At 46.0% G+C, this 16,332-nt stretch overlaps 1 protein-coding gene across 2 annotated transcripts in view; it reads right to left on the minus strand.

The window, feature by feature from the left end:
* The window catches only part of ahr2 (aryl hydrocarbon receptor 2), a 167,740-nt gene extending 152,648 nt beyond the window's left edge, over positions 1–15,092 (minus strand). Inside the window, exons 1-2 of one of the 2 annotated variants that reach the window (XM_052011647.1) lie at positions 14,675–15,092; positions 14,382–14,569 (exon numbers count right to left, since the gene is read on the minus strand). In XM_052011647.1, the coding sequence (XP_051867607.1) occupies positions 14,382–14,569; positions 14,675–14,733 (247 nt within the window). In that variant the 5' untranslated portion in view covers positions 14,734–15,092. The remainder of the gene's footprint in view (positions 1–14,381; positions 14,570–14,674) is intronic. The other variant, XM_052011657.1, reaches the window with a different exon arrangement.
* Between the last annotated feature and the right edge of the window lie 1,240 nt (positions 15,093–16,332).

Below are 16,332 nucleotides of genomic sequence, written 5' to 3' on the forward strand. Positions count from 1 at the left end.
GCAGAATAATCACTTATCCATCGGTATTTCCAAAATGATTTCCATCAATTTCCAAAGCAGTAAAGTTAAAGCAAAGGAAGGTCAGTGCCTGCTGCCCAGTGATGGCAGAGCCAGTGCCCATGAACTGCTCCTCTACAGCCCCAGTGTGGAAAAATACCCCAGAAAGGATTGTTCATTATTTGCTTCACAACCTGATTTCACTAAAAATATGCTGCCATAACCAGCAGGTAAATCAAAAAAAAATCTGACTTCCCCCAGCTCTAGACTGCTGAGCATCAACAATATTTAAAGCCCCTTCACGTTTGATGGTTGTGCGTTCAACTCCCAAGACCCAGTGCTTAAGTATTCCTTTCCTAAACACCTCTTCTTTATCCCTCTTGAAGACTCTCTGTAAAATGCACCCTGTTAACTGGTCTTTGGTATCTATCCTAAAACATAACACTACCAAATTCTGTCATATATTACTCCTATCAAGGACCACGGTGCTGTTTCCAATGGGAAAGGGACTAAATAAATACAAGTCCTTGTCATGTAAAACAAAAAGGTAGTCAATGGTGTAGCTCTGAATAAGAAAGCCTTGTCTCAGCTTGGTCTGTCTGTCTTGGGACTTGTGAATTGCTGCCAGGCTAACTCAGTCCAACTGCCAGACTTATTCTCTCCAGTTTACCCTCTGGGCAGTATATGGACCATCTTGCCAGGAAATTCTTGCTCTCCCAAAGCCAATGCAGCAATAGAGGGGCCTATAATGCCACACAACTCCACATCCTCTTTCCAGGTATACACCGTCGGGAGGGATAAGATCTACTGTACTTTTTTTAAATTTATTCATTTCAGGATCTGGGCATCACCAAAATGACCAGCATTTATCGCCCATCTCTCATTACCCTTGAAAAGGTGGTGATGAGCTGCCTTCTTGAACTACTACAGTCCTTCTGATTGGGGAGAGAGTCTCAGGATTTAGATCACCATTCCTTCAATTGTTGCTGGGTAAATGTCCAAGTCAGACTGGTGGGAGACATGTTGGGGGGGGAAAAGAACCTGTAGGCGGTGATACTTCATGTGCCTGCTGCCCTTGACCTTCTGGGTGTCGGAGGTGCTGTACAGTAACGTCCTGTGTGTTCAATGTGAGTAAATCTCCAGTTTCAAAAGCTCCATCCTGGACTTTAAAAAAAAATTAGACCTAGTTACTGGAGCACAGGAGAAGATACCAGGTGGTCCTTCAGTCAATACAAACTCTGTTCCAAAGCCCAACCTTCCCTTCCACAATTAAATGCACAATACTTTGTACAGTGGTAGAAAGCACTGGACACCAATCTATTACCCATTCTGCATGGCACCTTTCCTCACATAGAGCAGAGCAAAAAAACCTAAAATCTAATTATGGAGATAATCAGAGTTTGCGGTTTGTAGCCAACACCCAAAACCACAGATCAATCTGGCTGCTGATTCAGCAAATTCTTGTTTATAAATTATATGTAATCCTCAATAAGGAAGGCTGTCAGTCACTATTATCAATTCTGCACTGTACAACAACAGTCACATTATCCTCACTCGGGCAGTTACTTTGCAAAACAGTCCAGAGGCACCATGCCACAACATACATCACTCAGCAATGTGGATCAGAAGTTCCCAGCCCCAGTTTCAACCAAGTTCAGTTATAATAGCTGTGCTAATGTAGTACCCACACAAAAAGTCATCCTACAACAATGCAGTCCCTCAGCAAGGACTAAATTGCCTTCACAAGCTCAATGCAGCTGTCCCTCTTTTGGAACTAAGCTCGCAGCCTGCAGATTCAATTGTACCTTCATTACACCAGTGACCAAGTCAAAAAAAAAAGTAAAAAACAAAATTCAACCAAGATTCCTCAACCTTATTATAGTCCAACCCATGCTGGAATTTCACAAGGAGGGAAGCTTTCGTTTCCTGCGTCTGTGACAGAAGTGCAGGAAGCTAAGCACTCTTATTTTTAACCAACACATCCGACGGTAAGCTCTCCATCTTGGAGTCACATTAGTGCAAGAACAGCAGTTTAAACTTTAATGCTTCACTGCCATTTCATTAAATATGAATTGAAGGCATTTTCATTCAATGTACAATGAGGCAGCTCATGAGGTTTAAAGAACCAAGGCAATAGAAATACAAATGACAATATCATAATGTGAAGGTGTTTAAAGAAAGTGGGAAAGGGGGAAAATAAAGCACAATGAAGCCTTCTGGGCCTAAAGTGCCCTAGATAGTCAGTGTTTCAATTCTTCTATTCAGACTTGAATTCAATAAAGTGGAAATTGCCCAGAGACCTTCTAGAATAAAAACCCAGCATCAGTAATGGTCCAATAAAGCTAAAGGGCTGTCATAAAAATCACATGGTGCATCAGGAGCCCTTATGGGAAGGAAATCTGCCATCCTGCTCTGGAAGTGGTTAGTCTATTAGCTGCCCACTCAGTTCAAGTGCAAATGAAGATGGAAAATAAACACTGGTTGTGACAGCAATGCCAAATTCTCAAATATTCAGTGAATCACCCACTTGACTTGGCAACAGTGTCAGTCCAGTTGAGTTCGACACCTGATGAATAGACATCACAACCCTGTTTTGAGCAAACAGGGCATTGATAGCATCCCCTTGCCCCACAGCCATCATAAGATTTCTTTATTAGTCACATGTACATCGAAACACACAGTGAAATACATCTTTTGTGTAGAGTGTTCTGGGGGCAGCCCGCAAGTGTCGCTATGCTTCCGGCGCCAACATGGCATGCCCACAACTTCCTAACCCATGTGTCTTTGGAATGTGGGAGGAAACCCACGCAGACATGGGGAGAACATACAAACTCCTTACAGACAGTGGCTGGAATGGAAAACGGGTCGCTGACGCTGTAAAGCGTTACGCTAACTGCTACACTAACGTGCGTGTCATATGCATGTCTGACTAAAAACGCCCTCTGAAGAGTGGCCAAACCAACCATTGTGGCTTTCTCCAGAGGTGGGCAGATGCTACAGTGGATAGAACATTGCTCCTCATGCCCATTCACAAACTGCCCCATGTTAGTTCACATCAGCCTAGGGAGTCAGTGTGGTACTCTACAGCAAGGTCAAAGTGGACTTTCTGCTTGCTGATATGGAGTTTGAACTCAGTCCAAGAAGATGAGACCCTCTAACTCCCCACAAACTAAAATATTTTTCCTGCCCTGTTATCACCGTGTAAGCAGTGACATTGTTCTCCTTTCCTCTCCTTCATTGCCAGCTACAGGTTCATATGGATCAACTGTGCACCAGTTCTATCCCAAAGGGTCTGCCCATCCCTCAAATGCTTCCCTCCAAAATAACTGGTGCCAGGCTAGTTGACCACAGGTGGCATCACAACCAGTCCAATACCCAAATAAACACCCTTCTCAATCCAAATCAGGGGATAGAATCAGGAATGGAAAAACTGGTTGATCATTCTCCTGTTAAACACAGGACACTGAAGCCAAGTCCACCTCCTTCCCACATTATTGCCAACTCCACATACTTAAGATGATAGTGTAATGCATTGGGTTAGGCATGAAGAAGCTGCCAACTCCAGCTAGCAAATGAATAGACATCTCAAGGTAACTGCTGGACTACTCAGAAGAAAAGTTTCTTCAGAAGCAGTAGGTATCCTTAAATGTTGGTGGGATAATATTGTGAAAATTGAAACTTTGAAGTGTGGGAAGGTTTTTCTTATGATGAATATAGAACTGTGGATAAATGACAGATCATCTGTGGTCTGATAAAGGCTCAGCTGGCTCGAAGGAGGATGTTCTGCAGAGGAGGATGGAGAAGAGGCCATTTACAGCAACACACTTTCAGATGTCCCTGGCAGGGATCTGTGCAGGATTCTGCAAGGCCAACAAGGAGAAGGAACTGGGGGAAAAGCATGTTTCTCTCACAGACTGCACTGGAGTTCTGCAGTGGAGATCTTTATCACCTCTCCACCTGAGTATTTTGCGCCTGGGTTATTGTCAGAAAATCAGTTACAGCTTTCCTTGAAGGGTTTTCTCCCACTGCAAAGCACGAGGTTGCTTGCCGAGTCTGAGCCACTCCCAACACCAGCTGAAAGCTCTCCATTCAACTCTGCGCCTTTCTCCAACACCATAAGTGCTGAACTTTCTCATGACAGAGAACAACGTTAGGTACTTTTAAAAGAGAGGGGGGGGGGGGGGGGGGGAAGAAAGAGAGAGAGAGAGAGAGAGAGAGAGAGAGAGAGAGAGAGAGAGAGAGAGAGAGAGAGAGAGAGAGAGAGAACTGAAGAAATGGATGGTAACACTGCTATCATTTGCACAGTAACTCTGTCATAAACACACTGTAGGGCAGGGCTTTGGTGAGGAGATTCTGTACAAAGCAGTCCTAATGTATGGTCTCGACCTGAAACATCAACCCTCCCTTGGCCTCCACAGATGCTGCCTGACCCACTGAGTTCCTTCAACAGCTTGGTTCTTTTGTCCCAGATCCCAGCTTCCGCAGGCTCTTGCGTCTCCTCTGTCTAAAGTTCTTGGCTGTTAATCCACACCTTCAAAACTGATAATGCTCTGCTGGTATATTGCAAGTCCACGTAGGTGAGTTATGAGTAAGCTTGTTCCACCGGGAATACTAATATTGTGACAGGTAATTTTCAGGGGTGTCGTAAACCAGAAATCTAAGGCAGGGGTCCACAAATTGGGCACCATAACTAATCAGCTGAAGTTGTGTCTGCTCCACAGTAAAATGACCACAGTCAAGTGCCTGAAATCTCCACCATCTGACCATGGCATAATTCCAGCCTCCTTTTCTACATTTCAATTGAGCACAGGCAATGAACTGGAAACTCAAAATAAACAGAGAGAGCGCAAAAAAAAAGACACCAAAGGGAAAAAAAGTGACAGCTGAATGCAGATCCAACAGACTTCAGAGCTCTTTAGTCATGAGTCATGGAACAAATGGAACAACAACTTATACAGCAACGAGGTATGCATTTGCAGTGCACCCAACAACATCAAGTTCATGACAAAGCTACCACAATGTTAAAGCTATAAGGAATGCACCTTGGCTGCATTTTGATCTCTGACCTTGTCCAATTAATATCATTAACTCAGTACAAGTACTGGGCCTGGACCTTTTAACCTTTTAACAGATTTTCGCCCCACCTCTTGTCTGCATCTCGATGCAAGTGCAGACTGAAAAATCTGAGAAAGGACTGGGAACCTACGTCAGGCATCAGTTCAGGCAAGATCCGAATGTTACAGGCAGGCAGTCTAATTCCAAAAAAAACTACCACAGCTATGCTTCCTGTTTGAAAAGGTTTGGACAGGTCAGCTGGTGGCAACACACAGTGGGCATCCATGTTTTAAGATATCTTTATTAGTCACATATACATCGAAACACACAGTGAGCTTGCTCATATGGATTGCTGGTGTTCACAGTTTCTTCTTTGGGAATAGCCACCTGAATGATGTGCATTTTCATTCCCCAGAAAGCCAGCAAGATCTTGACACTTTCAGGCAAAGTTGGGGGGGGGGGGCGCGGGAAGCAGTTGGGAAGTACCAGAATGGAAATCCCCACAGATACCAAATCCACAGTAAACAGTACTACGTGGGAGGGCCTCAGAAGTAGTTCCCTGGCCAATCCATCACCAAATGTGGACCAGGTCTAGTTTCCCCTCCAATTTTAAAGCTCGCTGCAGCCCATCTCGAGTCCAAAGTTGAAGTCCTATGGAATTTCTCCAGCATGTGTGCCACAGGCTTGGAATCCAATTAGATTTACAAAGTACCTGAAAGAAACCCCCAGTAGCCAGGATCTCCAGGGAGAATGAATGGAACAGTACAAAGAGTGGAATTCAGGATCAACCCATCGCATATCTTGAGTTCACTCATAAAGCCAGCAGGTGATTTGCTTGGACTAAACGTTATTTGTTACTTGCAAGAAACAAGTTTGGAAGTTGGGAGAGGATAGGACTAGGCTCAGCCACAAGACCTTCCCAAGGTCGAAAGGGCTTTTTGCCTGTGATGATGGAGGGAGTCAAATCGATAAATATACCCCCCAAACAAGGAACAAACACAGCATAAAGTTGGAACTGAGTCTGGGGCCTCTGAACATCAGGATATCAGAACCTCTGTTCTTGTTCCACCACCTCCCCCCTTCTCTGACTCAGGTGGAGAAGAAACCAAACAGTACCCAATCGCCCATTTATGGTGATTGAGTAAAGGCAGCAGCACCTGACCTTGTAAAAACATCAGCACACTAGTGAACTCAACACCATCTCAGCATAAAGAGGCTACAAGCAGCAGGCAAGTAACACCGAACAGTTTGCTCTCAGCTAGGCTTTGCTGCTTCCTTTTTTCAGGATGAGTCCTGCTGCCTTTACCCTGTACCACACCCCACACATTTAGTGAAATGTAAATAACCAAGATAAAATCTAACATCCTATCCACATTTGTTGTTGAGTTAAAATGTAATGTTTAAAATTCCATGTCTAGTTAATGAGTGTTAATGACTTTTATTAAAAAAGAAAGCAGTTTGGTGTCCTGAAGAAGGGCCATGACCCAAAACGTTGACCACCTGCTTTTCTCCACAGATGCCGCCTGGCCTGCTGAGTTCCTCCAGCATCATCATGTTTTTCATCTAGATTCCAGCATCTGCACTCCTTGGTTTCTCCAGTTTGGAAAGTCAGCTTCACTGATTTAAACTATCACGTGAAACACAGAGATAATTACGACACTGGAGTACAAATGGATATACAAGAACAACTAAATAGGAGCACGAGTAGGCCTTTAGGCTCTTCAAGCCTGCCCCACCACTCAATATGATCATGGCTGATCCATGCTGGCCTCAACTCCTCTTCTGCGCCATTTCTTCATACCCCTCTATTCTTCCATCTATCAAATATTTATCCATGTCCACTTAAAATGCTTCTAATAATCCAGCTTCCACCACCCGCCAGGCCAGAGAATTCCAGAGGTTCACCACCCTCTGCAAGAAGAAATTTCTGCATGCCTGTTTTGACCAGCATCTTATCTTGTCTTGTAGTTACGTTCCCTTGTTTGAGAATCTCCCACTAGTGAAAACATTCCAACATCTACCCTGTCAAACCCTCCCCCCCCACCCCACCACCCTTAGGATCTTAGATGTTTGAATAAGGTCACCCCTCATTCTTTAAACTCCAAGGAATACAGACCCAAACTATTTTGTGTTTCTATTTAGTCACTATGTTGACTAAATTGCACCCGTATAAAATGGTTTTAGATACATATCTGCATAAACTGACTACCACGTCCACCAAAATAAGAAACCTTTGCCTTTATACAGTGTCTCCAAATGCCAATGAAGTGTTTAAGTATAGTCACTGTCCTAATGTAAGAAAAGAGAGAGCCAGTTTTCACATACCAAACTCCCACAAACAGCAGTGTGTTAACAACCTGATAAAAATAGCTTTGGGATGTTGACTGAGGGAGAAATATGCTGAGATACCTGGGAGAACTTCTCTGTTATATCAATTTGTGCTAAAGTTGGGAGCACATTGCCAATGTATTCCCAAAGTTCCCGAAGTATCCTGTGCAAATCAGTGCAACAACTGCCATTGCAGTTCACCAAATCTTCCTGTCCCCATAATGAGCCACAAAATTTTTATCTTTGAATGCAAACCTCTTCATGAAGTTTGGTTTATTGTTTGCAAGCAACAACGTGTATGTAATTTCATAATCATGACAACATGTATAACTGATGCACTTAGAATTTCAACATGACCTGCATTGTTGAGTCCTTGCAAATGGTAACAAAGACATGTCATGAAGATAAGAGGACAGGAAGTAACCACATCAGGACATCACCTCTTAAAGAGAAATGACATGAGGAAAACATTATTTTCCCCAAAGAATATGGTCTGTTTGGACTTGCTTAATTTCCTTAGCATTAAGGTTGTTCTCTAGTCCTGGCTGTTTGCCACCACATTCAGCAGAGTAATCCAACTACTCAGGGTAAAGAAATTCAGCATGTCCCCTTTGAACCTCACCAATTTTTTATAGATACACCATAGAAAGCATCCTATCTGGATGCATCATGGCTTAGTGTGGCAACTGCTTTACAAGAAAGACCACAAGAAACTGCAGAAAGCTGTGGACACAGCTCAGCTCATCACGGAAACCAGCCTCCCCTCCATGGACTCCGTCTACACCTCTCGCTGCCTCAGCAAAGCACCCAACATAATCAAAGACCCCGCCCACCCTGGGCATTCGCTTCTCTTCCACCTTCCATCAGGCAGAAGATACAAAAGCCTGAAAGCATGTATCATCAGGCTCAAGGGCAGCTTCTATCCCACTGTTATAAGACTATTGAACAGTCCTCTTGTACAATAAGATGGATTCTTGACCTCACAATCTACCTCGACATGTCCTTGCACCTTATGGTCTGCCTGCACTGCACTTTCTCAGTAATTGTAACACTATTATGCACTCTCTTATTGCTCTTGTCCTACCTCAATGCACTGATGTGATGTCACGGATGATCTGTATGGATGGCATGCAAAACAAAGTTTTTCACTGTACCTCGATATATGTGACAATAAAAAAAACAATTTAATCCAACTCTCTGGTCCATCTGCTTTTAAAGACTTCAACCTGCAGAGTTATTTTCATCTCTGCAGAATCTCTCAAAGCACCTAGAGTCATACAGCATGGAAATAGGCCCTTCACCCTAACTCGTCCATGCCGACTGTGTTGCCAAGCGAGCTAGTCCCATCTACCCGCGTTTGGTCCATAGCCCTCTAAACCTCTCCTATCCATGTAATTACCTAGAGGGTTTTTAAACGTTGCTAACGTGCCTGCCTCAACCACTGTTTCTGGCAGCTCATTCCAAATACGTACTGCCCTTTGTGGGAAACTCCCCCTGATGTCCCTTTTAAATCTCTCGTCTCTGATCTTAAGATATATAAGGTACAAAATATCTTTATTAGTCACATGTACATCAAAACACACAGTGAAATCAATCTTTCTGCGTAGAGTGTTTTGGGGGCAGCCCGCAAGCGTCACCACGCTTCCGGCACCAACATAGCATGCCCACAACTTCCTGACCCGTACGTCTTTGGAATGTGGGAGGAAACCGGGACACCCGGAGGAAACCCACACAGACACGGGGAGAACGTACAAACTCCTTGCAGATAGTGGCTGGACTTGAACCCAGGTCACTGGCGCTGTAATAGCATTACACTAACTGCTACATATGTGCTTTCAACCTGTCTATGCCCCTCATGATCTTATGTACTTCTATCAGGTCACCCCTCAATCTCCCACATTCCAGAGAACAGAGTCCTAGCCGATGCAACCTCTCCTTGTAACTCAGGCCCCCCAAGGCCAGGCAACATCCTGATAAATCTTTTCAGCACTCTTTCTAGTTTAATAACATCTTTCCTATAACAGGATGTCTTTGCTGTAAATACGTTATAGGAAAAAAATTTTTTTAAAAATAGTGCAGTCATTAATGCAATTTAGGAATTGAAGCAGCTATTTTGTGTACGGCAAGTCTGAAATACTGAAATGTGGTCATTGTCAGATAATCTGTTCAGGTGATGATGGAAGGATAACCACTGGCCAGAACAGTTGAAAGTGCTCGGTTGCTCTTCTTCAAAATGGTCCTGTGGATTCTTTCAGACCGCCCTGAGACAACAGATGGCAGGCCTCACGTTAGCGACTTAAAAGGGAATCGGAATGGTCTGCCACCGATTCCTCAAACAGGTTCTGTTCACGGTACCAATCAAAGCTCTGAGCTGACATTATTTTCTAACGTCAGGCATCTATATCGCCTCCTAAATGGTTCAAACACCATTTAGCTGTTATGTTTACCCTAGTATTTAACAGTTACTAATACAGGGCTTAGGCAAATAAACTAGATCATGTGCCAAAAAAAAAACATACCTAGGATCTGCAAAGATGACACACCTGCAAATGTTTGCATATGGACAATAAAAGGATTGTCAGGTACTAATAACTGTGAGTCCATAGCTATCATGCTGGTAACCAGCTTCCAGAGATACCTGCAGGGCTGCTCACACCGAGTGCTGCTCCCCATCACGGAGCCTTTCCCATTATTTACACTGGGATGCATATCTGCATTTATTGCATTGTGAAATAAATGAGATGCAAAGCTTTTCCAATAAAATGACTGCACTGCCTTTGCCGGTGGAAGCCATCCAACTCCTGTCTTTACGTCACTGCACCCATGCCAGCTCACCCCTAGAGTTCAGGTTACTGCCAAGCTGCTCGGGACAGCCTTAGAAATAATACTCTGACTTCTCTGCAAGTGCCAGTGGTTGCCTGATTCAAATTTTTTCCAAATCCAGGGAAAATCCTTTTGTTTTCCCATCACAGAATCACAGAACAATTCTCAAAATGAAAACAAAGGCCAAATCAACATTGATACGCATGCAGTTAAAGCAAGATTTGATCATTTAGTCGAGAAACCAGTGGCCCTGTTTAATAGAATGATACAGCATAGGAACAGGCTCTTCAGCCCGCGATGTCTGCACCAGACAATGCCAAATTAAGCTAAATCTCTTCTGCCTGCACCTAATCCATATTCCCCCCCCCCCCCCCCCGCCCTGCCCAACCCTGCATATTCATGTGTCTACCGCATAGCCTCTTAAACGCCACTATCATATCTACTTCCACCAATACCGCTGGCAGCCTGATACATACCCCCACCACTCTGTGCCCTATACATCTCCTTTAAGCTTTCCCACCTCACTTAAATGCACGTCCTCTAGTACATGACATTTCTACCCTCGTAGAGATTTTGAATATTAACGTTATCTATGGCTCTCATAATTTTATAAACTTCCATCAGGTCTCCCCTTCTTATTAATCATCCTCCCCTCTCCTTCAGCTTGCAGTACTGTTCCAGCTCACAGCCTTTCGATAACTTGCCTTCCTTGCCATTCTTCCCTCACACAAGATTTGACATTTTCTCGCAAGTATGTTCAACTCTGGGAGACGTTGCTGCCAAGCCTTGTTCTGCTGCTCTGGTATGAGGAGATATGGTGAGAAAGCATCGAACATAATTCAACACCACACTGGTGACAAATACTAACAGTGGAGCAGGGCGCTGTGACTGGGTTGGCCTTCAGAATACAATCTTTCCAGTAGGATCCCCATAAGGAATTCCTCTCGTGTGTTTGTCCTCTTTCAGATTCAGATTAGTTTATTGTCAGATACACCAATAAAATTTCTTGCTTGCGTGAAGCCCACAGAGTAAATGGTATACATGGAAAATTGTGTACTTAACCCCTCACTCATCCAGTCACACACTGAGACCCACTTGACAGTGCTAGATGGTCTCCACCAACAACCCTCTACAACTGGTCACCAGGCCATGTAGGAATCCAAACCAGGCAGGAGGTAGAGAATCCTGAAGTCCCACACCACCAGGTTCAAGAACAGCTACTTCCCTTCAACCATTCGGTTCTTTAGCCAACCCACACAACCCTAATTACTACCTCAGTAAAGCAACACTGTGAACACTTTGCACTACAATGCACTGTTTTTTTGTTCTAATTGTGTTCTTTTTGTCAAATTATGTATAATTTATGTTTAATTTATGTTTTTCTTGAGAATGCTGCTCATCTGATGCTATGTGCCTGTGATACTGCTGCCCCCTACTCTACTCCCTATATACGCATGACCCATGGCCAGATTCTTCTCTAACTCCATCTACAAGTTTGCAGATGATACCACCATATCTCAAATAACGATGAGTCAGAGTACAGGAAGGAGATAGAGAGCTTAGTGGCATGATGTCATGACAATAACCTTTCCCTCAATGTCAGCAAAACAAAAGAGCTGGTCATTGACTTCAGGAAAGGGGGCGGTGTACATGCTCCTGTCTACATCAACAGTGCTGAGGTCAAGAGGGTTGAGAGACTCAAGTTTCTAGGAGTGAACATCACCAATAGCCTGTCCTGGTCAAATCACATAGACACCACGGCTAAGAAAGCTCACTAGCACCTCTGCTTCTTCAGGAGGCTAAAGAAATTTGACATGTCCCCATCACCCTCACCAATTTTTATCGATGCATCATAGAAAGCATCCTATCTGGATGCATCACAACTTGGTATGGCAACTGCTCTGCCCGTGATTGCGAGAAATAGCAGAGAGTTGTGGACACAGCTCAGCACATCACAGAAACCAGCCCTCCCCCCCCATGGACTCTGTCTAACTGCCTCGGTAAAGCAGCCAACATAATCAAAGACCCCTCCCACCCCAAACATTCTCTCTTCTCCCCTTCCATCAGGCAGAAGATTCAAAAGCCTGAAAGCACATACCACCAGACTCAAGGACAGCTTCTATCCCACTGTTATATTCAATGGCTCCCTCGTACGATGAGAAGGACTCTTGACCTCACAATCTACCTTGTTATGACCTTGCACCTTATTGTCCTCCTGCACTGCACTTCCTTGTAGCTGTTACACTTTATTCTGCATTCTGTTATTGTTTTACCTTGTACTGACTCAAATGCACTGTAGTAATGAAATGATCTGTACAATTGGTATGCAAGACAAGTTTTTGACTGTACATGTGACAATAATAAACCAATTCCAAGTATGTTTTTCATTGCACCCATGTACTTGTGCATGTGACAATAAACTCGACTTTGACAAAGTCTGAGGCAGTGAGAGAAAGCCAGTGGAGAGGTGGGCTCTGGCTTGTAGCAGAACCAAACTCCACAGGTAATGATGCAGCAAACCCTAACAGACCTGGGAGGAACAGGCTGAGATAATGTTGAAATTAACACTCAAACAACGTGGTAAGCTCATTAGAGCCACTGAATACCACCCAGGCTTCTGGTGGGCAGACACCAGCCATCAAAGGGGGCCTCTGGGGGACTAGCAAAGACATCAAACCTCAATACAATTTGGGGAGGGAAGGAGGGACTTCCAATACCCCGCATCCGGGTCTCTGAGATTGTTTAACCCAAGGGATGTGGCCAACCACCCACTCTTCCCGCAGATAAGGAGAGGGGAGGGGGAAAACAGGAAGCATGAAGCCTTTTTAATTAGTTACCCATTGTCGGAGAGATCACGGAAGGACAATGGCAACCTGCCCTGCTGCAACGATACGGAAGCGGCAGCCACGCGTTGCTGTTAATCAGTTACAGGGTAAAGTTATGGTCACACCCCCTTCCGATTCACTGCCTCGACACTTGCCGGGTTACAGCCGCACATTGCGTCCCAAAGTGACACGGAGCAGACTCCTCCTCCGCCACCAAACGCCTCCTGAATAAACCGGGGGGGGGGGGGGAGGGAAGGGGGGCAGGTACCGACTTCCATCCAGAGAGACTTAAGTTCTAGTTGATCACCTTTTGTCGAACAACTTTATTTCATGTAATTTAACGCTAAACCTGCATTGGTTTAAAATACACAAACGGATGCGAGGATCCACGCAGAGGGCGAATGCGCTCACGATCCGGCCCCGGGTCTACAACAACATTTGATTTAACCCCGAGGAAGTGGGGGGGGGGGGGGGGGGGGAAACAGATAACGGAGAGTGAACGGGGGGGGGGGGGAGGTTTCCAAGAAACACAAGTTTGAATTAAAAGAGTGGGAAACACAAAAGTCAGAGTCCAACCAAGGCTCGGTAACAGCATCGTGTCAGACGCCTCAACAAAACCCGCCGGGTCACTCCACGTTCTGACTGAGAGACCCGGCAGAAACGCCCGCAACACAAACCCGTCTAACCGCCCGCATACAGATTCAACTGAATTCCTACCACAACAGAATGTTTTAAACAGACCCGCGGGGAGATCAGACAGATTTTTATTTTTGGGGGAGACTGCTCAGCGCCCCCCCCCCCACACACAAAAAATAGGAAAAATAGCCCAAACTTTGGAAGGGTTAAAAGGTTAACCCGTTCACCTGTGGCTCCTCAGGCGACACTTGTTCTCCAGCCCGCGCGTAAACATAAACAGTCCGCAGGGCGGACACGGTGAACATCCCCTCCTTCGTAAAGAAGGTACACAACCCTGACTACATGGTGTCCACTCTCCCCGGAGCAGCACAGTCGGGTTAAAATGTGCACTCTAACGTGCGGCATGCACATTCTGGAACCCCTGCCAAAAATAAAAACTGCGCGTTTGATCCCGGGTCTGTGCCGAATTAGGGCAGGAGAGAAAGGCGGCGACTCACTCCCGTGCGGGTGAGGCGCGCACACGCGATGCTGAGCTACAGCGGCCCCGGCACCCAGCCTACCCACTCGGGGCTATGTCTGTACTGGGTGTGGATACGTACCCGCCTGAATGTCTATGTACACCCACTGACTGTGTGTGCTTTTATGTGTCCGCCTGCGTGAGTGTGTGTTCCTCCGTGACTCTGCGCTCTGTTTAAATAACCCATCTCCTTCTCTTACCGTTGAAGAAGCTCTTGGCTTTCAAGTATCCGACGCTGAGGCGCAGCACGGAGAGTTTGTCGAGCCGAGCCCGGACATCCTCGGTGAAGGGCAGCAGGCTAGTCAGTTTATCCAACTCGCAATTCAAACGGTCCCGGTGCCTTTTGGACGGGTTCGACTTCACGCCATCGATGGGAGACGGCTTGGGGCTGGCGATTTCGAGAGGAGAAACAAGAGTTAGACTTTTCCCCCCCCACCGAATGTTCAGAACCCCTCCCCTCCTCCCGGCCCGGCGCTGCTTCCCTCGCCCTTACCTCTTTTGCACGGGCTTCTTCCTCTTCTTCACGGCGTATATCCCACCGCTGCTCAGCATGCTGTCGGTAACTGTCCCCACAAGGAGTAAATCACAGGGAAGGAAATCCACTAGCCGAAGTCAGCTTGCGTGCCCCGTTCCCGGAGCGAGATGGGCAGTGGCTCCCAGCGGAACCCCAGCCTTACGGCGCCACTCCGGCTCCAAGCCGTGCGCAGTCAACAGATCCCAGATCCCAAAACGTCGTGTTTTCCCCCTGGAACTCGATCGGTCAGACGCTCCGACAATCCAGCCTGCACATCCCGATGTCTCCCTCGCTCCTGCTGTTACCGGGAACTTTGCCCGCCTGCTTCGCTCTGTGCGTGTGTGTGTGACTCTCCTCTCTCTCTCTCTCTCTCTCTCTCTCGTCGCTGGGCTGGACTGAACGCAATCCGCCGAACATCATTGGCTCCTGCCCCAGCAACACTCCCGGAAAAGCGGCAGCGCCGAGGGAGGGGACTGTTTGGGGAGGTCCCGTACTGGGAACAGTGGGTGAAGGAGGGCTGGCGTGGAGAGGGGGAGGCTGCAGTTGAGTGCGGTTAGATTACAATGATGCCAACCCTTCAATTTACGAGCCGTGGACTTTGTTGCCTTTTTGTTTTCGTTGTTGGTCCTTCTGAGATGTTGTAATTGAGGACGGATTGATTCCCTGTGCGATGACATCAGCGGAATCTCTCGCAGCTGCTTTTTACACTTCGAGCAGCGATAAAGTGTAACAAACAAACGTAGAACAGTACGGCGCAGGAACAGGCTCTTCGGCCCACCGTGTCTGTGCCGACCATGATGCCAAACTGAACTAATCCCTTCTGCCTACACGTGATCCACCTCCCTCCATTCCCTGTCGGTTTATCTGCCTGTCTAAATGCCTCTTAAATGTCACGATCGTATCTGCTTCCACCACCTCCCCTGACAGCAGGATCCAGGCACCCACCACTCTCCGTGTAAAAAAAACTAGACCCGCACATCTCCCTTACACTTTCCCCCCCCCCCCACCTTAAAGCTATGCGCTCTAGTATTTGACATTTCTACCCAGGGGAAAAAGATTTTATCTACCCTGTCTATCACTCTCATAATTTTATAAACTTCTGTTAGGTCTCCCCTCAGAGAAAACAATCCGTCTGTCCAACCTCTCCTCATAGCTCATACCCTCTAATCCAGAGAACATCCTGGTAAACTTCTTCTGCACCCTCTCCAAATCCTCCCCATCCTTCCCGTAATGGGGGTGACCAGAACTGGACACAATACTCCAAAGATGGCCTAACCAAAGTTTTATACAGCTGCAACATGACTTCCTGACCCTGATACTCAATGCCCTAACCGATGAAGGCAAGCACGTCATATGCCCTTCTTTACCACCATATTCCCTTATGTTGCCACACTGAGAGCAGCGGAAGAAGTAACTAACTATTGTACGGTTGAGAAGATGCATCGCCCCCAGAGCTGAGTGATGACTGAAAGGCAGCATTGTGTGAGGAATTTCCCAAAAATGCCCAAACCTGCATCGTTGCATCACTGAAGGCAAACATACAGTGCAGCAAGAAGGCAGTTGGTACGTTGGCCCTCGCTGCAAGAGGATTTGAGTGTAGGAACTATAATATTTTGAAACAACTGTACTTCTTTGGC

This window comes from Pristis pectinata, chromosome 1 (assembly GCF_009764475.1).
Source record: "Pristis pectinata isolate sPriPec2 chromosome 1, sPriPec2.1.pri, whole genome shotgun sequence".
Classification (NCBI taxonomy): Eukaryota; Metazoa; Chordata; class Chondrichthyes; order Rhinopristiformes; family Pristidae; genus Pristis; species Pristis pectinata.